A 24,986-nucleotide genomic window follows, 5' to 3' on the forward strand; every position below is an offset into this window, starting at 1 on the left:
TTAGTTTACATTTTAATAAATTTGTACTTTGGAAAAATTTAAGAATCTTCTTTATTTTCTATAAGTAGAGCTTAGTGGGCTTTAATTTCATTGTTATATTTCTTGATAAAGGCTAGCTTAATTTAGTTTTGGACAAATAAATTAATGGTTCTAGTAAATTTAAGTGAATTACATTTTATACATTATAACTTGAAGCTAAAGTTATTTTAAGGGAATTTCAAGAAATAATGCAACTTTGCCAAAGCTGGGAAGAAATGAAATGAATAAAAAAAATTAAAAAATTAAAAATAAATAAGAAGAAGAAGAAGAAGAAGAAGAAGAGAGTTTGGTGGAAGCCAAAGTTAAGGGAATTTCATCGGAGAGTGTTTGCAAGGAAAAAGATAGAGGTAACACTTGGCAACCTCACGCCAACCTACAATGCCACTTTGCTAAACCTTCCACCTACGATTCAAATGTTAGGTTTACATTTTAATAAATTTGTACTTAGGAAAAATTTAAGAATCTTCTTTATTTTCTATATTTAAGTAGAGTTTAGTGGGCTTTATTATAAGGGTTTATTTCCTGAAAAAAGTCAGGCTTAACTTAGTTTTTGACAAACAAATGGTTCTAGTAAATTTAAGTGAATTACATTTCATACATTAAGGTTTAGTGTTCAAGTTCTATATATCCGTGTTATACTTGGGTCTGTTTCTGTAATAATCTAACTACATTCTATTATTTAAAACCTAGAGTTAAGAGTTTGTTTAAGGCCTGGTGGTCATGTTCTATATATTTGCTGGCTATGTGGCCACAATTTGATTGGTAATATAGTACAGTGTTGAAAAGTTTGTGTTGATAGTGTATTTTATCATTAATAATAATAATATTACTAATTTGATCTCTTTTAGGGATACGCAATGAGACTTTTGATGATTCTCTTACAAATGTCACATCAACAACTTCTAGTTTGTCTCCCTCTGGTGATACTAAATCTCTTGAACAAGAAGGAACAACCATTCCAATTAGTGGAGGTATCTTGAACGGCTCAAAAGTTATCAGTGGTGCTTCAGAAATACTGGATCTTTTGAGAACTCTTGGGGAAGGCTACAGAGTTCCTGTATGTACAGGTGTCAGGTATAACATGATTATTTTTTAATAGATAAAAGATACTTTTTTCTTAAATGGAACAAAAAAGAATACATATTATGACATTAGTGGAGTTATATTACAGATGTTGAATCCAGATGATAATGCACAGCAAGAATACAGTTTTGGAAACTGGGTGATTTTAAACCCATCGGCAGCGACGACGACCATGCCCCAGTGACAACGAACATGCCCCAGTGACGACGACCGTGCCATTTCATTTTTATGCCCCAGGTCTGCATAAAAAATATATTTGCATGGTCCTGTTTTACCACTATCAGATCTATTTTACATCATAACTATACATCATGCACTTTACTTGTTTTCGAACTGTCATACCAACATATAAATATATTTGCGTATGGTGAGAGGCCAAAATTCTTGGCTTTAATTATATATATTCATATTTTTGGAATTTTTGGGGTCACATATTTATTTATGCATATATATAAAAATATTATTTCTTGGCTATTAGAGAACATTGTTTTCGGATTTAATAAAATAATAATTAAGATACCTTTATTTTTCTTATTTTTGTGGAGATTCAAAGATTTTAGATGGAGTAGTTAGAAGAGCCTTTTCACATTTTAAGGAATTAGGATAATACATTTATATTTTTCTAGAGGGCCAAAGAGTTTTTTATTTTTATTTTTATGATTAATTTTGTAAGTTTCAATTCGAGCTAAAGAGTTTTAGACGGAATTAGAACTTTAACTTTAAGGGGCCAAACACACAGTACATATATACATAGTTAACTTTGAAAAAAATAAAGGATATCATATTTCTCCTTATGGAGGAACTAATTGAAGGTAATTTATATAGAGTAAAAAGTTCAAAAATAGAATATAGACATTATAAATATATTACAATGACAAATTATAGAGATTATTTTAACTTTTAACACTTATATATACACACACACAGCATATATATATATATATATATATTTATTTATATATATTGCAATCACAAATCTATTTTACAACAATATTAAATGTAATAATCGAAAAATAATTCACTTGGAAATAAAGATGTAAAGGGAGGATATATAGAAATTAATTGCAAGGCTTTTTATTTGAGAGAGAGAGAGAGAAAGAGAATCCTACATGCTTGTAGATGCACATGCACTCCTTAGAATTGTAAATATCATTTCTCTTTACATGCTACGAGACATTTGGGTTTTGGGGGAACAAGATCTTGAGTTTATTTTAATGTTTATATATAAACAATTTAATTTGTGATGAATTAAATTATGACATTAATGGATTCAGTGGCTTCCCATTTCCTCTACTACTATGTGGCCTTTCCCTGTGATTCATTACCATGGTACTATTGTTGTGGCTTAATTTGCGATATGAAGGGATTGCATCTTGATGCTTCTCCATATTTTTCCTCCCTTGGTTTGTACTCATTTATTTATTTATTTAATTTGCAGAATGCACTCACTTTGTCCAGTTGTGTGGTCAAAGCATAGACAAGGGATTGAAAAAAATGTAAAAGGAAGATTACATAACTCGTTGTGTAGTTATCGAGTAACATGGAGGTTAAAAATATTACTCCCATGATTATCACATCTTGTTTCAACATATATTATTTCTTTAAAATATATTATTCTCTCTATTAATTTAATATGACTTTTGATATTTTTCAGGCTCAATAATTGCATAACAATTTCAAAGAACTATTGGATAAATGTGAAGAACTACCCATGAAAGAAATGCTTCTAAAGCTAATGACAAACACAACGTGAAGAAGAAGAATTATCCATGGAGAACTTTCATGTGCTTTGATTTGTAATTTTTTTATTATATGAATGGTGGCCCATTATATCATATTTTTTATTAATTAATATATTATCTTTTTTTTTATTGTGGGATATCATATTATTGGTATGTCCTAAATTTTGTTAATTAATGCAAAGCATTGGTAACATATTTGCTGTGGTGTTTATATTAATGTCATTAATTTAAAAAATGTGCCGGCATTTACAATAAATTGCAATAAAAAAAAAACTCATGGTGGCATTTAGATAAACACCGTTAATAAATTCAATTTGCCGCTAACGTATTATTAGTGGCATTTAAATAAATGTCGCTAATTTATATGATGTACTGGCAACATAACATGGCGGCGTTTATGTTAACGCCGTTATTTTAAAAATTGGCATTGTTGAGATAAACGTCGTTAATAAATTTGCCAAAGTATTATTAGTGGCATTTAAAGAAATGCCGTCAAATTATATGACGAGCTGGCAGTTTACTTGTAGCGGCGTTTAGATAACCGCCATTAAATTAGGTCATTGGTGACGTTAAGATAAACGCCATTAAAGTATTCAATGTGCCGCTGCCAACATATTATTAGTGGCATTTAAATAAATGCCGCCAATTTATATGATGCGTCGGCAAATTACTAGTAACGGCATTTATCGTAACGCCGCTATTTTAAAAAGTGGTGGCGGTCATACAAATGCTGTTAACAAATTCAATGTGCCACCGCCAATTTATATGATACGTCGGCAATGTAGTAGCAGCGGCGTTTATGGTAACGCCGCTAGTATATGCCAAGGATGGCAACGATAAAGTGGCGACGTTTCGTGAAACGCTGTTAATGTAGGTACTATGGTGGCATTTCAAAAAATGCCGCTAAATTGATACAAACGCCACTAATGAGATTTACACATACCGGCGTTTGCGCAAACGCCAGAACAATGAAAATAGCGACCCTCCATTACCGGCGGACGGTTGCGCCGTTAGAAAAACGCCGCGAATTAATTAGCGGCATTTTTTTGAATAGTTGTCGGCGTATAACCAACGCCGGCAAATTTGTTTTTTTTTGTAGTGAGCTTTAAGGACACCTGTTTTCATTTGGTGGGAGGGAATCCACTTCTCAGCACAAATACATTGCATGTGGGTTTTCCTTGTGTATATTATCACGTACACAAACCTCCCACATTCCTCTCACGAAATAAAACTGTTTTCCATTGACCCACCCCGACTCCTATCATTTCGCTCCTCACCTTCTATTTCCTCTCACTTATTTTCTCTACTTTTTTTTGCCCTATCTCATAGAATTTGCATGTGGGTTTCCGTTTTTGTTGATAAAGCTCTCTACGAAGAGATTTTGGCCGTTGTTTTATTTGGTTTTCTCTTTTTTGCTCTATTTGGAGGGTTTTTTTTATGGAAAACAGTGCAGATTCGACCTCCCGGGATTTTTTCAACTGTACTCATGTCTAACATCTTTGGTTTCGGTGGTAAACTCTCGATTGCCTTAGAAAAACATAAATGATATACTTTAAGTGTTCTTCTAAATAACATACTTAGTAAAGAATTCATCAAAATTAAACAGTTAACTTCTCTCTCTCTCTCTCTTAACAAGAGCGGTAGTCCTCTGTTTTAGACTAGACAACTCTGATCCGTAGGATTTTTACAGGTTTTCTGTAGCTGTCAGGCACCGCATAGCTATGACACTACATTGCTCTTCTGTAGTTGTCAGGCGCCGTAGCTATGATACTACATTGCTCTTCTGTAGCTGTCAGGCGCCGCAGCTATGATACTACATCACTCTTGTCTCTTGTAGAGAAATGCTTCATGAGAGATGATTCGTCATAATTTTCTCTATAAAAAAATTATTCAGTTCATCTTCTTTCGGATCTCATCTTCTTCACTTTTCTGAAATTAGTCTGCATTCTTACTCTGCAATCTCTTTCTGCTTTCTCATTTTGCAATGGCTCAACAATCTTCTTATTACCAATATATGAGTTATTCTGCACCTTGTTCACCAGTTGTTTCTACTTCTTCCATAAGTGCTATAATGCAATCCAATAATGATCTGACTAATAAGTCAGATAATGAAATTATCTACGAGCTTGTGAGTCTCGGTACCCGATATTCATCAACCATTGTCGCATATTCTCAGCGACTACAATCCAGGACTGGTGGGGTTGACAAACTTAATGAGAATATTTCTATCCTTCAGCGATTTCTTCTGGAATCCAACATGAAGATAGAAGCACTAAAAAGATAGAACAGAGATTTAAAATCCTTGCTTAAATCTTCTTTTCAATTGCCTACTCCTTTAGATAGGAAATGCATGCATATTTTTGAAGAGTAAGAGCGTTTAAAGATTGAGACGAAAAGTCTCAAATTTCTGTAATTTTGCTTCGAGATAATAAAATAATACTTTACAAATATTCATATTTGTGTTTCTATCTTCTGTTAGATCTTCTATGTGTTCCATTTTATTTCTCCTTTAATAATGCACACTTTCTTACAAAACCGTAATATGAATCTAAAATACTAATTGTATTTAAGAGATGATATTTTAGATCTAATAATTTCATTCATCTACCCCATGAATGTTCTCTAAATCCCAATTGAAGCTTCTCATTTTACAAATTTTTTAGTTACAGTTCACTTGTAAAATCTTTGCTTGTTATTTGGAAAAATTCCAGTGGATCAAGATATCAACAATCATGACAGTGTTGCTGCTCTCCTTCTAAACAGGTTGATTCACATAAATAACCTTAGTTGTTTCAGTATACTGAATGAGATGTACTTATTTATTCTGTTCTTTATTTTAGGGCATTCATAAATTTGAATTTGACGATGTACGAAAACTTGCTGCTGAGCTTTGTGGTCGCATTCACCCCCAAGTATCAACAACTATGCCCAACCTTGTTATTAGTGCATCTTATTTGGCTCATGCTTGAGATTGTTTGATTATTTAATTATGTTCCTATTAGGAAAAAATTGTAATTTTAATAAAACTCTAATTTCAATTCCTCCAAATTTGTATCAGTTTTAACTTATTTGTCTTTGACTTAATACTTTAGTAATAGAAAGTAATTATTACTATCATTACTATCTTTTCATGCATTTTTTTTATTCAAGCATTGGTCTTTATTTTAGGAAATTTTGATAATTGTCTGGTAATATTGTATCTAATGAACATATTTTTCATTAGATACAATATTTTTTTCCTTCCTATTAGAGAAAGGAAATGGACATATCAAATGCTGGAACCAAGTCACATGCAGGAACATGAATAGAATAATGATAAGGGGGAATGACCAAGGCAGCATCAAAGATTGGAATAGAAGCATCAATTATGTATTTTATTCTACCAAGGTTGTTTGAAGATTACAAAGCGATTTTGTTAAGTAAGATATGATATTAATGTGTCCATGGAGTACCAAAATTTTGAGTACGTAATAGCAGCTTCTATTGATAAAATAATGTTCTACCCTCGGTTTGAATGTCAAGTTATAATGTTGGGACAACAATAGTTATATATTTAATTTACATGCAAAATGTGGCAATAAAACAAAAAGTCGATAATGACTCATTAAAAAAATCACATGTATAGCTAATATATATCGATCGTTTCGTTTTGATCTTACCATCATCATGTATAGCTAATATATAGATATACATCTATATAATATAAATTAACTTGGTTGTTGACATTAGACATCGACTTCTTGAAATAAATTATTGAACTAAATTTTAATATATTAATTTCCAGACTCCATCACTCCAAATAATTTAGTTTCTATAAAAAAAATTAATTTAATAAACAAATTAATTGTATGTCAATATATTTAATTGGTAATTAATTCTCATATTTGTATGACTAAATTAAATTGTTATTATTAAAAGAATATAACCTTAAGATCGCATTAGATTTAAAGAATGATTTTGGATGACATATCTATTAGAATTTTGGATAATAATTTAACGAAGAGACATTTATAAAAAAAGGAATGACATTCTTGACTCATGACATTCTTTTCAACATTTACCTGTACAAGTAAAATTAAATCTATGTCATAGATTTAAATAAAGAGTCTTCATATAAAACTTTTTTATCTCAATCAATTATAACAATATTAATAATAAAAACACTGCATGTGTATTGCCATCTTCCACTAAATTTTGTCTTTTGTAATAAAAACAATAGTGTCAAGTAATTGGGCATACATCATACAAATATGACTAAAGGTATACAGTAATAGATTATAACTTTCGATATATTAAAACTTGATGTATTAAAAATTAATTCAATAATTTATTTCAAGAAGTCGATGTCTAATGTCAACAACCAAGTTAATTTATATTATATAGATGTATATATGTAATATAAGGCAAATCCAACGAATGGATCAAGAAGATTGAACTCAATCAGACAGACCAGATATCACACAGATCTCGAGCACAGGCATATCAATAATACAAAAGTGAAAATCTCGGAAGATTTTAGAGGAAAGACGTGGGAACTGTAGAGGGTGACATCGAGATGTGTACTGGTTTGTGTCTGTCTAGCTCACTCTAGATAGACAGTCATGTAACAATAAGCTAGTCCTAGCGGTTTGACTTCGAGGTCTCCACTTGCAGGTAAAATAAAACTCATTTTTTTATTGGTGAAAAAGGAGGACGGGAAATGGACACATCAAAGACTGGAACCAGGTCACATGTAGGAACATGAATAGAATAATGATAAGGGAGAATGACCAAGGCAGCATCAAAGATTGGAATAGAAACATCAAATATGTATTTTATTTTACCAATGTTGTTTGAAGATTACAAAGCGATTTTGTTAAGTAGGATATGATATTAATGTGTCCATGGAGTACAGAAATTTTGAGTACGTAATAGCAGCTTCTATTGATAAAATAATGTTCTACACTCGGTTTGAATGTTAAGTTATAATGTAGGAACAGAAATAGTTACATATTTAATTCACATGCAAAATGTAGCTATAAAACAAAAAGTCGACAATGACTCATTAAAAAAATCATAAATTCTTTTCCATATGACTTTATTTTATTGGTCCAACAATGAGACAATTTTTAAGGCAGATATTGAAGGATCAAGAGTAGATGCAGATGTTGAGACAGAGGAGGGATATAAAAATAGTTGGGGGACCTACATCTTGAAATTTGCGATCAACGATTATTTTGAAAATGATATATATGATATAATATTACCTCACAAAAATGATATATATCGATCGTTTCGTTTTGATCTTATCATCATCATGTATAGCTAATATATAGATATACATCTATATAATATAAATTAACTTGGTTGTTGATATTAGACATCGACTTCTTGAAATAAATTATTAAACTAAATTTTAATATATCAATTTCCAGACTCTATCACTCCAAATAATTTAGTTTCTATAAAAAAAAATAATTTAATAAACAAATTAATTGTATGTCAATATATTTAACGGGTAATTAATTCTCATATTTGTATGACTAGATTAAATTGTTATTATTAAAAGAATATAACCTTAAGATTGCATTAGATTTAAAGAATGATTTTGGATGACATATCTATTAGAATTTTGGATGATAATTTAACGGAGAGATATTTATAAAAAGAGTAATGACATTCTTGACTCATGACATTCTTTTCAACACTTACCTGCATAAGTAAAATTAAATCTATGTCATAGATTTAAATAAAGAGTCTTTATATAAAACTTCTTTATCTCAATCAATTATAACAATATTAATAATAAAAAAAAACTGCATGTGTATTGCCATCTTCCACTAAATTTTATCTTCTGTAATAAAAATAATGGTGTCAAGTAATTGGGCAGACATCATACAAATATGACTAAATGTATACAGTAATAGATTATAAGTCATCATGAATCCGCAAAAAGATTTGGTTGCAGCAGTGGTTTTGCAGGGTGATAGGATGTCTAGATGATTGAGGACAACAGGCACCTTAAAACGGTTTTTATGGCTCATTTGTGTTCACTTCTAACTTGGTCTCGTATAGCTGATTCAGTTTTTGTTTCAGAAGGTACGTATTTCCTTAGTTTTATTTCTTTCTTCATGGTAAGGAAAATCTACCTACACATAATCTGCCTGTGTATATATATATATATAATACAATTAAAACTTCCAATGCCTTTTGTGTCTAAACAGGAATTATCCTCATTAAGAGATCTAAATATATAAAAGACTCTCTGTTGTTCATTTCAAGACCTGTAAGTGTCTTTATATATATTATATATCTCTTTTTGCTGGTTCCTACTTATAATTTTTTTGTGGGTACTTGCTTCGAATGACAAATTAATTTTGAAATATATTTTATTCAAGAATTTTGATATGTGATATCGATCTATGCTTTTTATAAGTTCTATTTTCATGGTATTTTTTCATTCCATATATTATTTTCTTATCTTCATTTCCTTATTGATTTAAAGTATAAATAATTTAGTTGTATGTATTTTTCAACATATGAATCAACAAAATTATTTATAGCATTTAAAGTGCATCATGTAGGTATGAATTTCGCATTAAGCAATTGTTATTTATTCATTTAGTTTTGGTCGTGTGGAACAATATCCAACTTTTGGAAGAATCATTTGGTTCGTTAACATAATGAGAAGTGGTAAGATTATGTTAATAAATTATGTAGCATTTGTTTTGAAATAGTAATATTAATTTTGTAAAAGTTGAGTTTGGGGACTATTTTTTGAAGATCATAGAAAACAACGAACGGAGAATATCCCTTATAAAGATTTACCAGAAGACAAAAAGGAAGAACTCCGTAGAAAATAGAGAGAAAGATATGCTAAAAAAAAGGTATCTAACAGCAATTCCCTCCAATTAAAAGATTCAACTTCATTTGATAGTGATCAACTGACTACATCAATTGATGAACATTCAAATGATGATATCCAACATATAAACATCATTCAAGACTTTACTGTTCTACAAAAGGTGTCAAAGAGACAACGGATTTTCCATGCTGATGTTGACATCGATGAATTGATTTCATCTCATGAAGTGTGTGTTCCTCCTGGTGTAAATGTCTGTATGGTTGATTCAGAGGCAACTTCATCATTAAACGATGTGACAGATCGTTCTAATTGTCCGAGTGATTCTATAGATTTTCTGACACGTAAATCAGGAAATACATACATAGATGAAACAACCGTCTCTAATCAGTTTCTGATTCAACAGGTTTTCTTGAAATTATTTTGTCATCTTTCGTATTCAAACATCCTTATATTCTTTTTCATTGAAATTTGGGAACATTCTATTCAAATAGGCTCCATGTGTTATTTGGGAACAGTCAAGTTTTGAAACAAGTATACCGCCACCTTGTAGGGGTAAGAAACCAGTATAATTATATTATTCATTCTTCTGATTCCATTGTCAACTCTTGCCACTCTTCCAGTAGTGTCCTTGGTCAAATCATTCAAAGAACAATCGATGAGTTTACACCTATTGTCTCATATTCACTTTTGAACTCAATAGGTGAGGGGCATCGCCGCTCTGCTGGACTTGGGCAATTATTACAAATCGTGCCCTCTGAAGCATATTCTTTGCCGTATGTGCCTTGTTGCAGACATTGTAAAGAAAATCGATTCTATCATAAAACGAACGGATTTTGTTGTACTGATGGGACAATTTCTTTGGCCACAAATGCTGTCCCTGATCAACTTTATGATCTTTTCATGTCTAACACAGATGAATCTGCGCATTTTAAGACTTATGTTTGGACTTATAATAACAAGTTCGCATTTACATCTTTTGGAGTTAAATTCGATAAAGATCTTTACAGACGAAATAGAGGAATTTATACCTTTCGAACTTAGGGACAGATCTATAACTATATCGATGATTTAATCCCTTTAAATGGTCGTCCTTCTTATCTTCAATTGTATTTCTATGATACGGAGCATGAATTAGAAAATCGCATTTCTGATTCAGACAGAATGAATCTATCAATTATAGCTGAACTCTTTGATATTCTTCGCATCAATCCATATTCTGTGTTCTTCCGGTCTCTTGATGATTTTTCAAATTCGGAAAATCAAGTAATCCATATAAGATCAGATGTTGGTCTAGATCAACGTGTATTCAATGCCCCGACATTTTCACAAGTTGCAGCAATATGACATCCAATTTTGTAATATTTCATTCCTCTACAACTTTTACAGCATTAAACAGAAAAAGGAAGGATCCAATTGTTTCGTGTTGTGAATATTATTGCTACAAGTTACAAATCAGAGAAAATGTCAGATCAATTTTGTTATTGTCTGGTCGCCTATTGCAACAATTTGTTGTTGATATGTATGTTAAGATCGAGACATCAAGATTAGATTATATCCGTAGCAAATAACAACATATTCGATCTGAGTTATATCAAGGTATTGTTGATACCATTACACTTGGGGAAATTGATGCTTCTAATGTTAGAAAACAGATTATTCTGCCTTCGTCATTTACTAGGGGTCCAAGAGATATGCGAAAAAGGTATATGGAGGCAATGGTTTTAGTTCAACGTTATGGTAAACCAGACATTTTTTTGACAATGACGTGCAATCCAAACTGGCAAGAAATTTCAAATGAATTGCGCCTGCATGAGGAGAGTCAAAATTGGCCTGATTTGGTTGATCGGGTCTTTCGTGCAAAATTAGAAGAATTAAATGATCGATTATTCAAGCAGCATATATTTGGAAAAGTCTCGGCATATGTTTATGTTATTGAGCACTAAAAAAGAGGGCTTCCACATGCGCATTTTTTAATTATATTACAGAGGGATTGGAAACTCTATGCGCCTGAATCTTTTGATGAGATTATATCAACAGAAATACCTGATAAAAATATAAATTTACACTTGCATAATGTTGTTATCAAGCATATGATGCATGGACTATGTGGAGTGTTGAATCCAACAAATGTTTGCATGAAAAAAAATGGTTGTTGCAAAAGCCAATATCCAAAAAGTTTTGCATCAGGTACGACTGTTGGAAATGATTGCTTCCCAATATATAAGCGTTCTGACAATAGAATAACTGTCAAACTGAGAGGCCATAATTTGGATAACCGTTGGGTCGTTCCATATAATCCATATTTGCTTACAACATTTGACTGTCACATTAATGTCGAGATTTGTTCTACGATAAAAGTAGTCAAATATCTTTATAAGTACATTTACAAAGGGCATGATCGTGTTACTTTCAATTTGGTTTCCAAACAAACCAATCAACAAATTGATGAAATCCAACAATTCCAATCGGCCAGATGGATTGCTCCACCTGAAGCTATGTGGAGAATATACGGCTTCATTGTTAATGAAATGTACCCATTAGTATATAGCTTACATTTACATCTTGAGGATCAACACTAAGTAACTTTTCGAGCAAATGAAGACTTAATCAATATTCTCAACTCTGATCAGTCTGCAAAATCAATGTTAACAGAATTCTTTGCATTAAACCGAGTGGATGAAAATGCCAGGACATTGTTGTACAAAGAATTTCCAGAATTTTATGTTTGGAGCCAATAATACAAAAAGTGGACTCGTCGGAAAAAAAAAAAAAAAACTGTTATAGGTCGAATTGTTACAGCAAATCCATTTGAATGTGAGAGGTATTATCTGCGAATATTGCTAAATCATATAAGAGAACCTTTATCATTTGAAGATCTTAGGACAGTTGATGGTATCGTGGCTCCAACATTTCGTGAGGCAGCAACTATGCATGGTTTGCTACAAAGAGACAGTAGCTTAGAAGATTGTTTACATGAAACATCTTTATATCAAATGCCATCCAGTTTGAGACGACTATTTGCAACTATTTTGGTTTATTGTAATCCAACCAATCCGAGAGAGCTTTGGAAACGTTTTGAGCAAGATATGTCAGTTGATTTTAGGTCGACTGAAGATTCTATATTGAATGTAAGAATGCAAATTTTGCGCTCAATCTCTTTTACACTTGAATCGATGGGGAAAGACATTAATTCATTCCATCTTCTTGATGACGACATTTGTTTTGGTGAAGACCAACTCGAATCTAGGGAAATCGATGATGAATTGGCTGTTGAAATTCTAAAAGAAGATATTGTTGCATCAGAAGCCCTTAATAGTAAACAACGACACGTTTATAATTCAGTTTTGGGAAAGGTTTTTTCTAATGAAGCTGCTACATTCTTTGTTCATGGCCTTGCTGGGACGGGGAAGACATTCCTGTACAAGGCACTTCTTGCCGCAGTAAGATCAAGAAAATTAGTCGCGCTTACAACTGCTTCATCTGGTGTTGCTGCATCTATCCTTCCTGGAGGTCGAACAACACACTAGCGCTTTAAGATTCCACTGGATACTGATGAACATAGCATGTGTTGTGTCAGTAAACAAAGTGTCATCGCAAAGTTACTACGTGTGGCAAGGTTAATTATATGGGATGAGGCCCCTATGTCAAGAAAATATTGAAGCATTAGATAAAATACTACGAGACATTAATGATTCAGAGTTAACATTCGGTAGAAAAGTTGTCGTTTTTTGTGGAGATTTTCGCCAAGTTTTACCTGTGGTTCGTAAAGGAACAAGACAAGAACATGTTGACGCTAGTTTGGTTTCTTCTTACTTGTGGCCTACATTGATCAAGTTTCATTTGATTGAAAATATGCGAGCAAGATTGGATCCAGTCTTTTCAGAATGTGTTAGAATTGGGCAACGGAATGCCACCAATCACAGTTGATGAAACTATAAAAATTCCTGATGGCATGCTTGTTTCGTACGAAAATGACTGTAGTTCTTTGGATCATTTAATAGATGTTGTTTTCCATGATATTCATGAATATTCAATAAATATTTTCAGCTATGATGAATCGGGGCATATTAACACCAAAGAACAATTATGTTGATGAAATAAATGCATTACTAATTCATAGATTTCCTGGTGAGCTTAAACGATATTATAGCTTTGATGAAGCAATAGATACATCTGAACAGTCAATTATGGAAGATTTTTTAAATACTCTAACCCCAAATGGACTTCCTCCTCATGAATTGTTACTGAAGATAAACTGTCCTATCATGCTGCTTAGAAACATTAATCTTTCAAAAGGACTATGCAACGGAACACGTCTAATTTGTCAGGCTTTTGATCGAAATGTCATTGATGCAAAAATCGCAGTTGGGCACCACAGCGGAAAAAGGGTCTTTATTCCAAGGATCCCATTTTTACCAAATGTTGATGAAAATAGTGGCTTCCCATTCAAACGAACTAAGTTCCCTATCAGATTAAGTTTTGCAATGACTATAAATAAGTCACAAGGGCAAACATTAGATTTTGTTGGAATATATTTACCTCAGCCTGTTTTCTCACATGGTCAATTATATGTGGCTTTATCAAGGGCTAAGACTGCATCTACAGTAAGGATTTTAATAAGACCAGTGTCAACTGAACGATCAGAAAAGAACTGCACAAAGAATATTATCTATACGGAATTATTAAGATTTGCATCTTCAGATTAATGTTAAATGGGTAATGATTCGATTGTATAATTTCAGTTTAATTACTTCAACAACATTGTGCACTTAATAGAATTTTCTTTTCTGTATATTTAGTATTGTGTTTTTTAATTTATTATACTCTTAAATTTTCTTTGCAATTTTTTTTTTTTAATTTAGTATTGCGTTTACTATACTTACACATTTAATATCTTTGTATGTGAACAGCTTTAAAGATGCGGACGGTTTATACATCGATAAAAGATATCACTCCAAGTACAAAAGACTGGAAAATCAAAATGATTGTGGCAGAAAAGTCACCCAAACGAACAGGCATTACGCTCACCAGTGAAGTACCAAAGCCTAAAATTGATTGATCCAGAGGTATAGTATTTATTTCTATCTATTGTCTTATATTTTTTTTAGTGGATTAAAAACTGGTAAATGATTTTGTTATTTTTACATTCTATCTATTAAGTTTTGTTTTTATTTTTTATTTTTTTTACTACTAATTTGTTGGGTCTTTTGATGTTTGACTTTTTAAATTTTTGGCTTCCTTATATAAATGTCGATAATGTTCTATTAATTTAGTTATCTTCCTGTAACACATTTAAAAACAAAAATTTGACACATAACTCAAAATAATTTAAAATCAAAGAAAATCATTATATTCAATTATTTATTACAATTTATTTTTTGTAAATTATTTGTTACAATTTTTTATATTATACAAGGAAATCAGCTGCAAGCTACAATATTTGATAAAGATATTGACTCGCGACAAGATACTTTGCACATTTTTCAGTCATATTACATCAGTAATGCATATGTGAAGCCATTGGATCTGAAGTATAGAATTGAAACACATGAATATCAATGGATCTTGAATGCTAAAACGATAATGGAAGAAGTTCCAAAGGATGAAGGACAATTGGAGCCACCAAAGTACCAACTCATTCCATTCAATGAATTAGATGCTTACAAGAATTCAATTGCAAAAATAGGTAATTCACTCTTTATTTTAGAATATTTAATTATCAATATACTAAAAATTTAAATCTTATTTGTCAGACATTTTAGTTGTTGCAATCCAAATCAAGCCATGTAGAGAGATAACTTTAGCGCATGGACCAACAACTATTCAAGAGATATATGTTATCGATCAAGGGTAAAAATATTTTTTGAATAGTTCGCTCTTTTTTAATTATGTTTCAATTTTTATTTCTTACATATTCTGCTAATTCTTTTTTTTTTATTCCAATTTTGTAGCTTAAACCCCATATGTTTAACTATGTGGGGTCGATTCGTGCAAGATGAATGCAAAAAAATTTCAGAAATAATTGAGACAAAGCCAATTATACTTGGAACAAAAATAAGAGTTCGTTCTTATAATGGTATTTTTAATGATTAATAATCTTATATTTTCTTTTACATTGTATATGCTTGCATTAATTATGATGCCTATTTCTAATAAAGGATTATCTCTATCATCACGTCCGAAAAGTAAATTTATGATCAATCCTGTTATTCCTGAGGCAACTTCATTACAAGAGTGGTAATCATTACAAATAAGTCATTATTTGTTTCATACAATTTGAATATTGAAATTTTCATATTTTTATTTCTTATGTTGTATTTGTTTTTATGAATTTTAAGGGCAACAATTAATGATTTATTACTCAAGATTATTATTGCAAAAAGCTTGACATATTCATCTGCATCTCTATCTTCTGTTGGCATTCGGGAAATAATCAAGAATTGTGATGTTGCTTAATGTTGAGTTCATCAAAAGTTTGCAACCCATGGCGGTAAAATCATATTCTTAGTAACAGATTCGAATATTTATACAATCAATTCTTCTAAAAAATTGTCTCTAATGTGATGCAGAAAATAAAATTTTAGATAAAGGCGAAGATAATTGTGGTTGATTTGCACCAGATATTTTTTTACATGTCATGTATTGGCTGTAATAAAGGAACTGGATATGATTACAATGATACATTCCTTTGTTACCATTGCAAACACCAAAGTATTTCCCAACCACGGTATGTATCTTTCAAATCTTTTGTTTGATAATTTATGTAATAGATTTAATGCATGGTTTTTATTGATTCTAACTTAAAATGATATTTCCAACAAATTTATAGCTGCCGAGCATATGTTGAACTCGACGATGGTACAGGAAGACTATTTGCTGTTATGTTTGGTGAAATTGTAGAAGAAGCATTCAGTTGTTCGACAGTTGAGTTTATGAATCATACTGGAGATGTACGTCTTTTTATTTTCCATTCGCTTTATTGTTGCGAGTAGAAAAGTCTATCTCAAAATTTTCAACATATTTAATATATTATCTATAAATACATTGATATTTATATTAAAAAAACTTTTAAAAGAAAATTAGAACAAAAATCATTGAAATTAATTATTATATACTTCTCTATTATGTCAATTTTATTTTTATTTATAACATGCATAGTAATTTAATTAAAAACATTGCATTAAAAAATTTGTGTTAATTTAGAACACATAAATTTTCAGCATATAAGGTATTTAAATTTTTATTAATTATGCAATTATAATTAAAAATTCCCTTTGCAGGAACATTTGTCATATATAGAAAATCTTGTGGTACAAGTTTCACAGAAAAATTGGAAGATTGAACTTTTAGCAGACCTCGATCGACTCAACCAAAAGCAGTACAAGAATTTTAATGTCATCTCTATTGATACTGTACAGGATGACACAAAATGATGGATCAGAATAAAAAACATCAAAGGACTCATATTTTGAACTGATGTTTTTGTTGGGCTCGTATTAAACTTATCACATGTGTTGCACTAAGTTATGTTTTGAACTGATGTTTTTGTTGGGCTTGTATTAAACTTATGACATGAAACTTTGCTAAAACTATCGATGTTATAAATATCTGTAGCTGTCAGGCGCCACACTTATGATACTATATCGCTCTTCTGTAGCTCTCAGGCGCCGCAGCTATGATACTACATCGTTATTCTGTAACTGTTAGGCGCCGCAGAACTTTAATACCAAAACCTTTATGTTGTATTGTAATGAATATATATATATATATATATTATCATTTTGTGTTGATTTAGCAGTGAATGTTATACATCAGGCTTTCGACCATGGTCTATGTCTTTGGATGCCACAATCTATTATTGTTATAAAAGACAATTTGATATATTCCAATTTCTCAAACATACAGTTATTTTAATACAATTGCTATATTTTTTTTATACTATTATTTACTTTTATAAAAAAATTTTACATTTATATTTTGTTTCCACTAGGCAAACGTCCCTTGGACGTTTTAATTCTACTAGTGTATATATATATATATATATATATATATATATATATATATATATATATATATATGAGAAAATGAATTACTAGCTAGTACTGGAAATTAAGAACTAGGAAAGCCAGCTAGAAAATTAAAAAGTCTGATTTAGATCATGCATCATGAAAAGTATGCATTTATATCATCTTACGGTGAATGCGGTCCACAAATAATCCACAAATATATCACATGTGAATTTGAGATTTCAATGAAGACAGAACTTTAATAGTTGGGGATCAACATTCTGAAGATGACGGACCATGTCATCGTTATGGCGGCCAGGATGAGGATGCCCATCCTTTCACGTGCGTATGTTAGAGATCAGGTCCACATCATGCGCGATCATCCTGCGTAGTACACTAGTACTGACATGACTGCAGCGGTGGTTTTAGCATTTTCCCATTCTAATTTCTTTGGACGTCATCAACGTGCAAGATCATTGACAGATCTCAATTGGTACGGTTTCATTTTAAGCCTAGTATTGGCCTTCGCGCTTATCCTCTTATGATCGTGTCCCCATATGTACATGGACAATTTACACACACATATATATAGACACACATATACGTACACATGTAGACACAAACATGCATGTAAAACACACATCATACATGCATTGGGTGCATGTTTTATATGCATGTTTGTGTAATGTATATGTGTGTATGTATATGCGCTAGCTATATAGTTTGCTTACTCAACGAGATATCCAAATCTTATCATATTTGCTCTTACAATTAATTAATTTTTCATATTTGCTCTTATAATTAATAAAATAAAATTTTTTATGTGTAGTTATTTATATATATATATTTTTAATATATTTTATTGATGCGATTGCTATGTCATTTTTTTATATAAAATAATTATTTTGATCAATTATATTAATAGAGTGCATAAAAAATATACAAAAATGAATATACATAACAAAATTTTTTATTTATAAAGTTTAATTTTCTACTTCTGTGATTTTAATTTTGACCAGTGATTATGTTAACCTTCTATATTAGTAAAGTGTTGGGAATGCTGAAATGGAGTGCCATGGAACATGTCGCTTGCCAGAATTTACAACTAAAAATTCTATTTGTTGCTCACTTCTCATTTACAGTGTGCCGACTCAATCGGCATTTGAGAACGTGCAAATTAAAAGAGAGAGTACTACGTTAGGATAAAGTGTTTTAAAGGTACTAAAGAATTATTTTAATTTTTAATTACACTCCCTGTTGGCTTGTGCATAAATTGGCCTTTTCAACTGGATTCTTTTATTTATTTATTTATTTTTTTTTAAAAAACACCAAATTAAAAAGGAGGCCAATTACCAGATCCCTGCATTATTCTGCATGATTTATATGTATAAGCTGGCCATAGAGTTGTATCTACATATCAAATCGTATCCCCTCAAAAACAAAAAAAATTATATATATACACATCAAATCGTATCAAAACACTCCATAAAATATATATATATATATATATCAATATTTCTTTTTTTAAACAAGTGAACTTCATTAAATTACAAAGTTGATACATGAGGAGGAGGTGAAGTTCTCTAACAAACATTTCAAAATAATAAATAACAGTACAAAGTGATAGAAAAAAAAAATATTTATTTGGAACAAATCTCTTGGTTCCTACTCATACTTTATAAAAGGACGCTCTCTTATAAAAAGATGAATAAAATGTGTTTGCAAAAATGCGAACAAATGGACCACTGTTAGAGACGGTGAAATCTCCGTTAGAAGCGAAAAAGGTGACGGATGTATTGTCACTTATTGTCATGAGATATTTTTTAAAGAGGTCCACATTCTATCTACAAGATCACTGGTTAGGAAAAGCTGTAACATATGGTAGTAACCGGATATGAGCCGAGTTGCCGGCAAAGGGCCACATTTGGCAGTGGCGGCACTTGCAAGACACACACCACTTGGAGAGGTGAACAGACAGACTAATCCGAAGGATTGGAAACCTCTGAGACCGGCTGAGTCGTGAGTGGATTCAAATGTCACTCCAGGACGCAGCTGCACGTGGGAGACGCGCACGACAAGGGCCACGTGCGAGGCGAATGCTCTAAGCCGAAAGGCAAATTTCTTCTGTGAGATTGAAGATCAGCAGCTGGAGATCTACAAAACGGGTGCGGGTGCGTACTTGTCAGAGGTAATCGAAAAGCAATAGATCGGCAAATCTCGACACTACGGAGAAAAATTTGTGAAAAAGTCTATAAAAATAAACAAAAACTTAAAAAGAGAATACAATAGAGTCACGGTAGCTGGACAGGGGAGGAGGTGGTTATAGCCAAAACTCCTAACCCCATATGTCCAGTGAAAAGATAGAATCCTATAAATTGAGATAAAAAAACTTCTAGGTCGAGAGAAAAGAGGGTCTTATCGTAGAGAGATATTATTATTATTATTATTATTATTATTATTTAGTACAATCAATTATTTAGTAATAATTGTGACCTGAAATATTATAATAATTATTTTGACAATATTATATCGAGATCCCTCCAGGCACATTATCTTCTGCCAACTTGGCATTCTAAAATAATGTGATCGAAACCTTCATAAATGTTTCATTGAGTTTCATAATTTTTAATAATATATATATATATATATCTATATATCCACATATAGACTTCCAAATACATATAATATGAATGATCTAGGGCTACCTATTCCGTGTAATATCGTTTAGGTTTTATGCATGAATATTTAACCATGTCCGTACTAATTACCATCAAAATCATGTATGTGTTGTTGATTTAATTATAGTAGCAGGGGCTGAACTACATGTAAGTTAGCGGGTGGTATTTTTCAAATTTTTCATATAGGATATAAATATATATAATTTTTTTATATATATAACTAAATTGCCCCCAAAATTATCAAAAATAAAAAAATTGCCCTCCAATATTCAAGTCTCTAAAATTTTTATTAAAATTATCCTTCAAAATTCCAATACTTACCTATTCCATGAAAAATCTTTGTCGAACTTAATTTGAAGAGAAAATTTTGAATTGATATTTCTTTTTCTTTTCTTTTTGTAATAGCCTCTAACAAATTATAAAAATCTTAAAAAAATTATTTTATAAGATGATTTATAGACATATATATTTTATATACAATTTTATTACATATAATTATTATTTTTTATATAATCACGTACAAAAAAATACATACTATTTATACTTACATAGATCATACATTTTGTTAATCGGCCCCTTCCCCTTCAAACACTAAATCCTAATTCTGTCCCTGATTAGTAATACATGACGTGAAGCTTGGAAAGTGAGGAAAGATCAGGATTCATTAATCAACTAGTGGTGGTACTTGGAATGACCAACCCAAAGAGGTCCATTTCTGTTGGCCTTGCAATTTTTTTTCTATTCATGTACTTGCTGATAAATGCTCGATCGATTTGTTTCTTGTGCACGTAGACAGGATTACGTACGTACGTTACAAACTTAATTTCAAGGCTGTTATCTGTATAAAGGAAAAATATAGTTATAAATATAATTATATATTAATCTGTATATTAATATGATGTGATTGATTAAAAAATAAATTTTATTAAAAATAATATTAATTTAAATTTTAAATATAAATAAATTAATATTAATAAACAAATTAATATATAATTATATTTGTATATATCAAAACTTTTGTATAAAACACATAAGAGGGAGCGGAGCAATTAAGCCCGTTTGTCGAGATTTGAAGGGCTTTTCTCTCTAAAGCACGCACTTTTACTTTTTCTTTTTCTTTTTCTTTTTTTGGGTGGGCCATGCTCCAATAAGAATATAAGGTGCTCGTAGTTATCCACGTTCGGTTTGCCATTAAGAAATTTTCATTTTAATTTTAAAATTTTCATTCCATCGTTATAATATTTAATATTTTAAAATTTTATATAAAATATAATAAATAATTTATTTTTTTAAATTTTAAAATAATAATAATATTAAAATCATCTTAAAATTCAAAACTTGCATCTCACTACCAAACGAAACTTACAGTTCATGATGATGATCTGCATGTGCATATCATGCATATTCATGCCATCTATGTCAGCCCAAACGATTTTCCAAATTACCATGCATGCATGTAATTATTTTCTATAAATTCTGCTGGTCTCCGACATAACACTTCAAATCTCCATAATCCATTGCTAGCTGCTCCCCCCTCCTTTCTCCTTTTTTCTCTCTCTTCCCCCTTTTTCTCTTTTTCCTTGTATGTGTCTCTGATCTCTGCTTTGTACTGGTGTGTTTTAAAGATATGGCAGCTTTGAAGATTTTTCGCATAATGCTTTTTGCTTTCATTCTGCTTAATGCACAAGAAACAAATGGTGCATTATCAGCAAGGACATGGAGAGATATTTATCAGGCTAACAGAAATGGACCTTATCTGGGGTTGGTGATTCCAAACCTATTTGAAATGAATCCTCTGCTTCAATCTTCAAGCTTCACGTCTACTAATTTAACAATAGATTTTGATGGTAAGTTTATATATATATATATATATGGATATTGTGAAATAACTTTAATTTCCTCGTTATTAAATACTTATACAAGCAAGATATATATAAAGATCTACTAATTTCTATATATTCTCACTGATCTCTTTTCTTAATTCCTTGAATTTGTGAATTGTGAGTTCATATTAATTAGGCAGGAGATTTCGGTTTGGAACTGTTGGCGAAAAGAAAGTGATATTGGTCATGACAGGACTTGGCATGGTATATTTATCGATCCTTTTTTGAGTTTCTATTAATTATTTCCTTTAATTAACTCCTAATCATGACTCATGATTTTCTTTCGACGTACAAATCTATACAATGTTCTCATCATTTTTTATTTTTTATTTATTTTTTTTTGGCTTTTTGCATACATGGCGTTGGGGATGGATGGATCTTAATTTGCCTATGATCATCTAGATAAATGCAGGGATAACTACACAGCTTTTGTTGAGCCTTTTCAAGATAGAGGGAGTTGTGCATTACGGCATAGCTGGAAACGCGAACCCATCCCTCAATATCGGAGATGTCACCATTCCTCAGTATTGGTCGCATGCCGGTCTTTGGAGTTGGCAGGTACGTACTAATAATATTACTAGTCCACGAGTCACTCATATTTTGGCCGTGATCCAGCGGGTCTTTGGATTTTAAGGTAAGCGGCATTGAAGAATTACTAAAGAGAATCTTGATTCAACATTTGACAAACAGAAATACTCTAGCTACCCATAAAGTGATTATGTATATAAAAATAATTTTAGAAATTGATGTGGTTTGTTTGAATCATATAAATTTATTTTTATTATAAATAGATCTTATAGATGATATGAAATTACATCAGTTTATAAGATTATTTTTATGTAATTTTCTTTTATAGATGTAACACTTATATTTGGCATATGCATCCACGCGTCTCTTCACAAAAAATTGCTTAAAAATAATAAAATGTCAATATATATATATATTAAAATGGCTGACATTGTGCCCATATCATGTGCGGTATGCAGAGGTACGGACAAGGGCCCGAAGATGAGCTAGCCCTGGAGTCAAATGGAGACTACACAAGGAAATATGGGTACCTAAAATTTGCAAACTATACCGCAAATGTCACACATGGTAGCTCATACGACAACCTCTTGAACAATATTTGGTATCAACCCGAGGAAGTTTTCCCCGTTGATGGGACTCCTGAGGAGAGGCAGCATGCCTTTTGGGTCGCCGTTGATTCCCACTACTTCAATATATCCAAAAAGCTAGAGGCAAGGACATTCCTGATCATCATGGATGATCAGTTATAATTTAATTTTTTTTATCTCTCTTTCTTGTCTCTTTTAATTTTAACTTAATCATTTAATTATAGAATTCGGATGCTTGATTTTCATCTTTCAAATTGCATGCATATATATATATATATACACACACATACTCATTGACATAATTGATAATCTTATTCATGATGTAACACATGTATGCATATTTTGTACGTTCAGGTTCTGAAACTAGAAAGTTGCATTAACTCAACAACATGTTTGTCGGAGACACCGAAAGTAACGACAGTGAAAAGAGGAACAAGTGCCAGCATTTATCTGGACAATGCAGCATACCGGAGCTTCATATACAACAAATTCAAAGTAAGTCCGGTGGACATGGAAAGTGCGTCTGTGGCACTCATATGTCTTCAACAAAAGGTGCCTTTCATTATTATCAGGGCTCTCTCAGACTTGGCTGGTGGGGGCTCTGCCCAATCAAATGAGGCCAGCACTTTTACCTCTCTTGCCGCAAATAATTCAGTGAAGGTAGTTGTGGAATTTATCAAACTGTTATAACCTTAAATGTACCAGACCACAGCTTAGCTTGCCTCATCTCGTCTATGTTTTTTTTGTATTGTTGAACAAAATGTGCCTTCCATTATTATTAGGGCTCTCCTAGTCTTGGCCTGTGGGGGCTTCACCTCTCTCAAATAAATTCAGTGAATTTTGTTGTAGAGTTTATCCAGCTATTAATATCACTTTAAATGTGCCATATATGTTAATGGAACCTTTAATTGAATAATTCGAGGTATCGTACGACCGTCTGCCCCGTCTATGATGATCTTTTGTATTATTAGAACTTTAATAATTCAAGTAACACACTATACTGCACAGAATGTTGTGAAATGAGTCTAATTAATCACACAGTATAAAATATGACATATTTATTATTATTAAATAATAAAAAATTAAATAATAAAAAATCATACAATATTGATAAATATATCACATTTTAAATAATAAGATAAAAGTGGGATAGTAATTTAATATATAAAATTTTATTTATATAATGGGTTAACGCAATACTGAAAATAATAGAGATTATTTCATAGCCACATGGTATTTTGATTTTTGATATTTTATTATTTACATGATGCCGCATGGTCTACAAGAGAACTTCAAATCTAAGTGACATGAGATTCTTCCGTCAGTTTGGAACGTATCGAACTTCTGTCAGAGTCTTGACACTTCCATCATGCAGCTTCAACCAAATGCTACATATTCCTTAAGTCTTACAGGCACTATCATTACCCATAAGTACTGCTCTACCTTCAATTTTTGTGAAATCAGTAAACCAATCCCGATTGAAACACATGTGATAGGTACATCCGAAATCCATAATCCATTCATCAAAATGACAAATAGATGATGAACTTGTCAAGGTAAAATCTAAATCTTTATCTATGTCCACGGCATTAGCTG

General features: G+C 31.4%; 1 protein-coding gene across 1 annotated transcript; it reads left to right on the forward strand.

The window, feature by feature from the left end:
• The first annotated feature begins 21,886 nt into the window (after nucleotides 1-21,886).
• LOC122318749 (5'-methylthioadenosine/S-adenosylhomocysteine nucleosidase-like) lies at nucleotides 21,887-24,238 on the forward strand. The gene is made up of 5 exons (XM_043136345.1): nucleotides 21,887-22,239; nucleotides 22,412-22,479; nucleotides 22,678-22,833; nucleotides 23,262-23,513; nucleotides 23,745-24,238. Exons 1-5 carry the CDS (start codon nucleotides 22,020-22,022, stop codon nucleotides 24,078-24,080), a joined length of 1,032 nt encoding a protein of 343 aa, XP_042992279.1. The 5' UTR covers nucleotides 21,887-22,019; the 3' UTR covers nucleotides 24,081-24,238.
• Nucleotides 24,239-24,986: the final 748 nt, after the last annotated feature.

The sequence above is a fragment of the Carya illinoinensis genome, chromosome 8 (genome assembly GCF_018687715.1).
Source record: "Carya illinoinensis cultivar Pawnee chromosome 8, C.illinoinensisPawnee_v1, whole genome shotgun sequence".
NCBI lineage: Eukaryota > Viridiplantae > Streptophyta > Magnoliopsida > Fagales > Juglandaceae > Carya > Carya illinoinensis.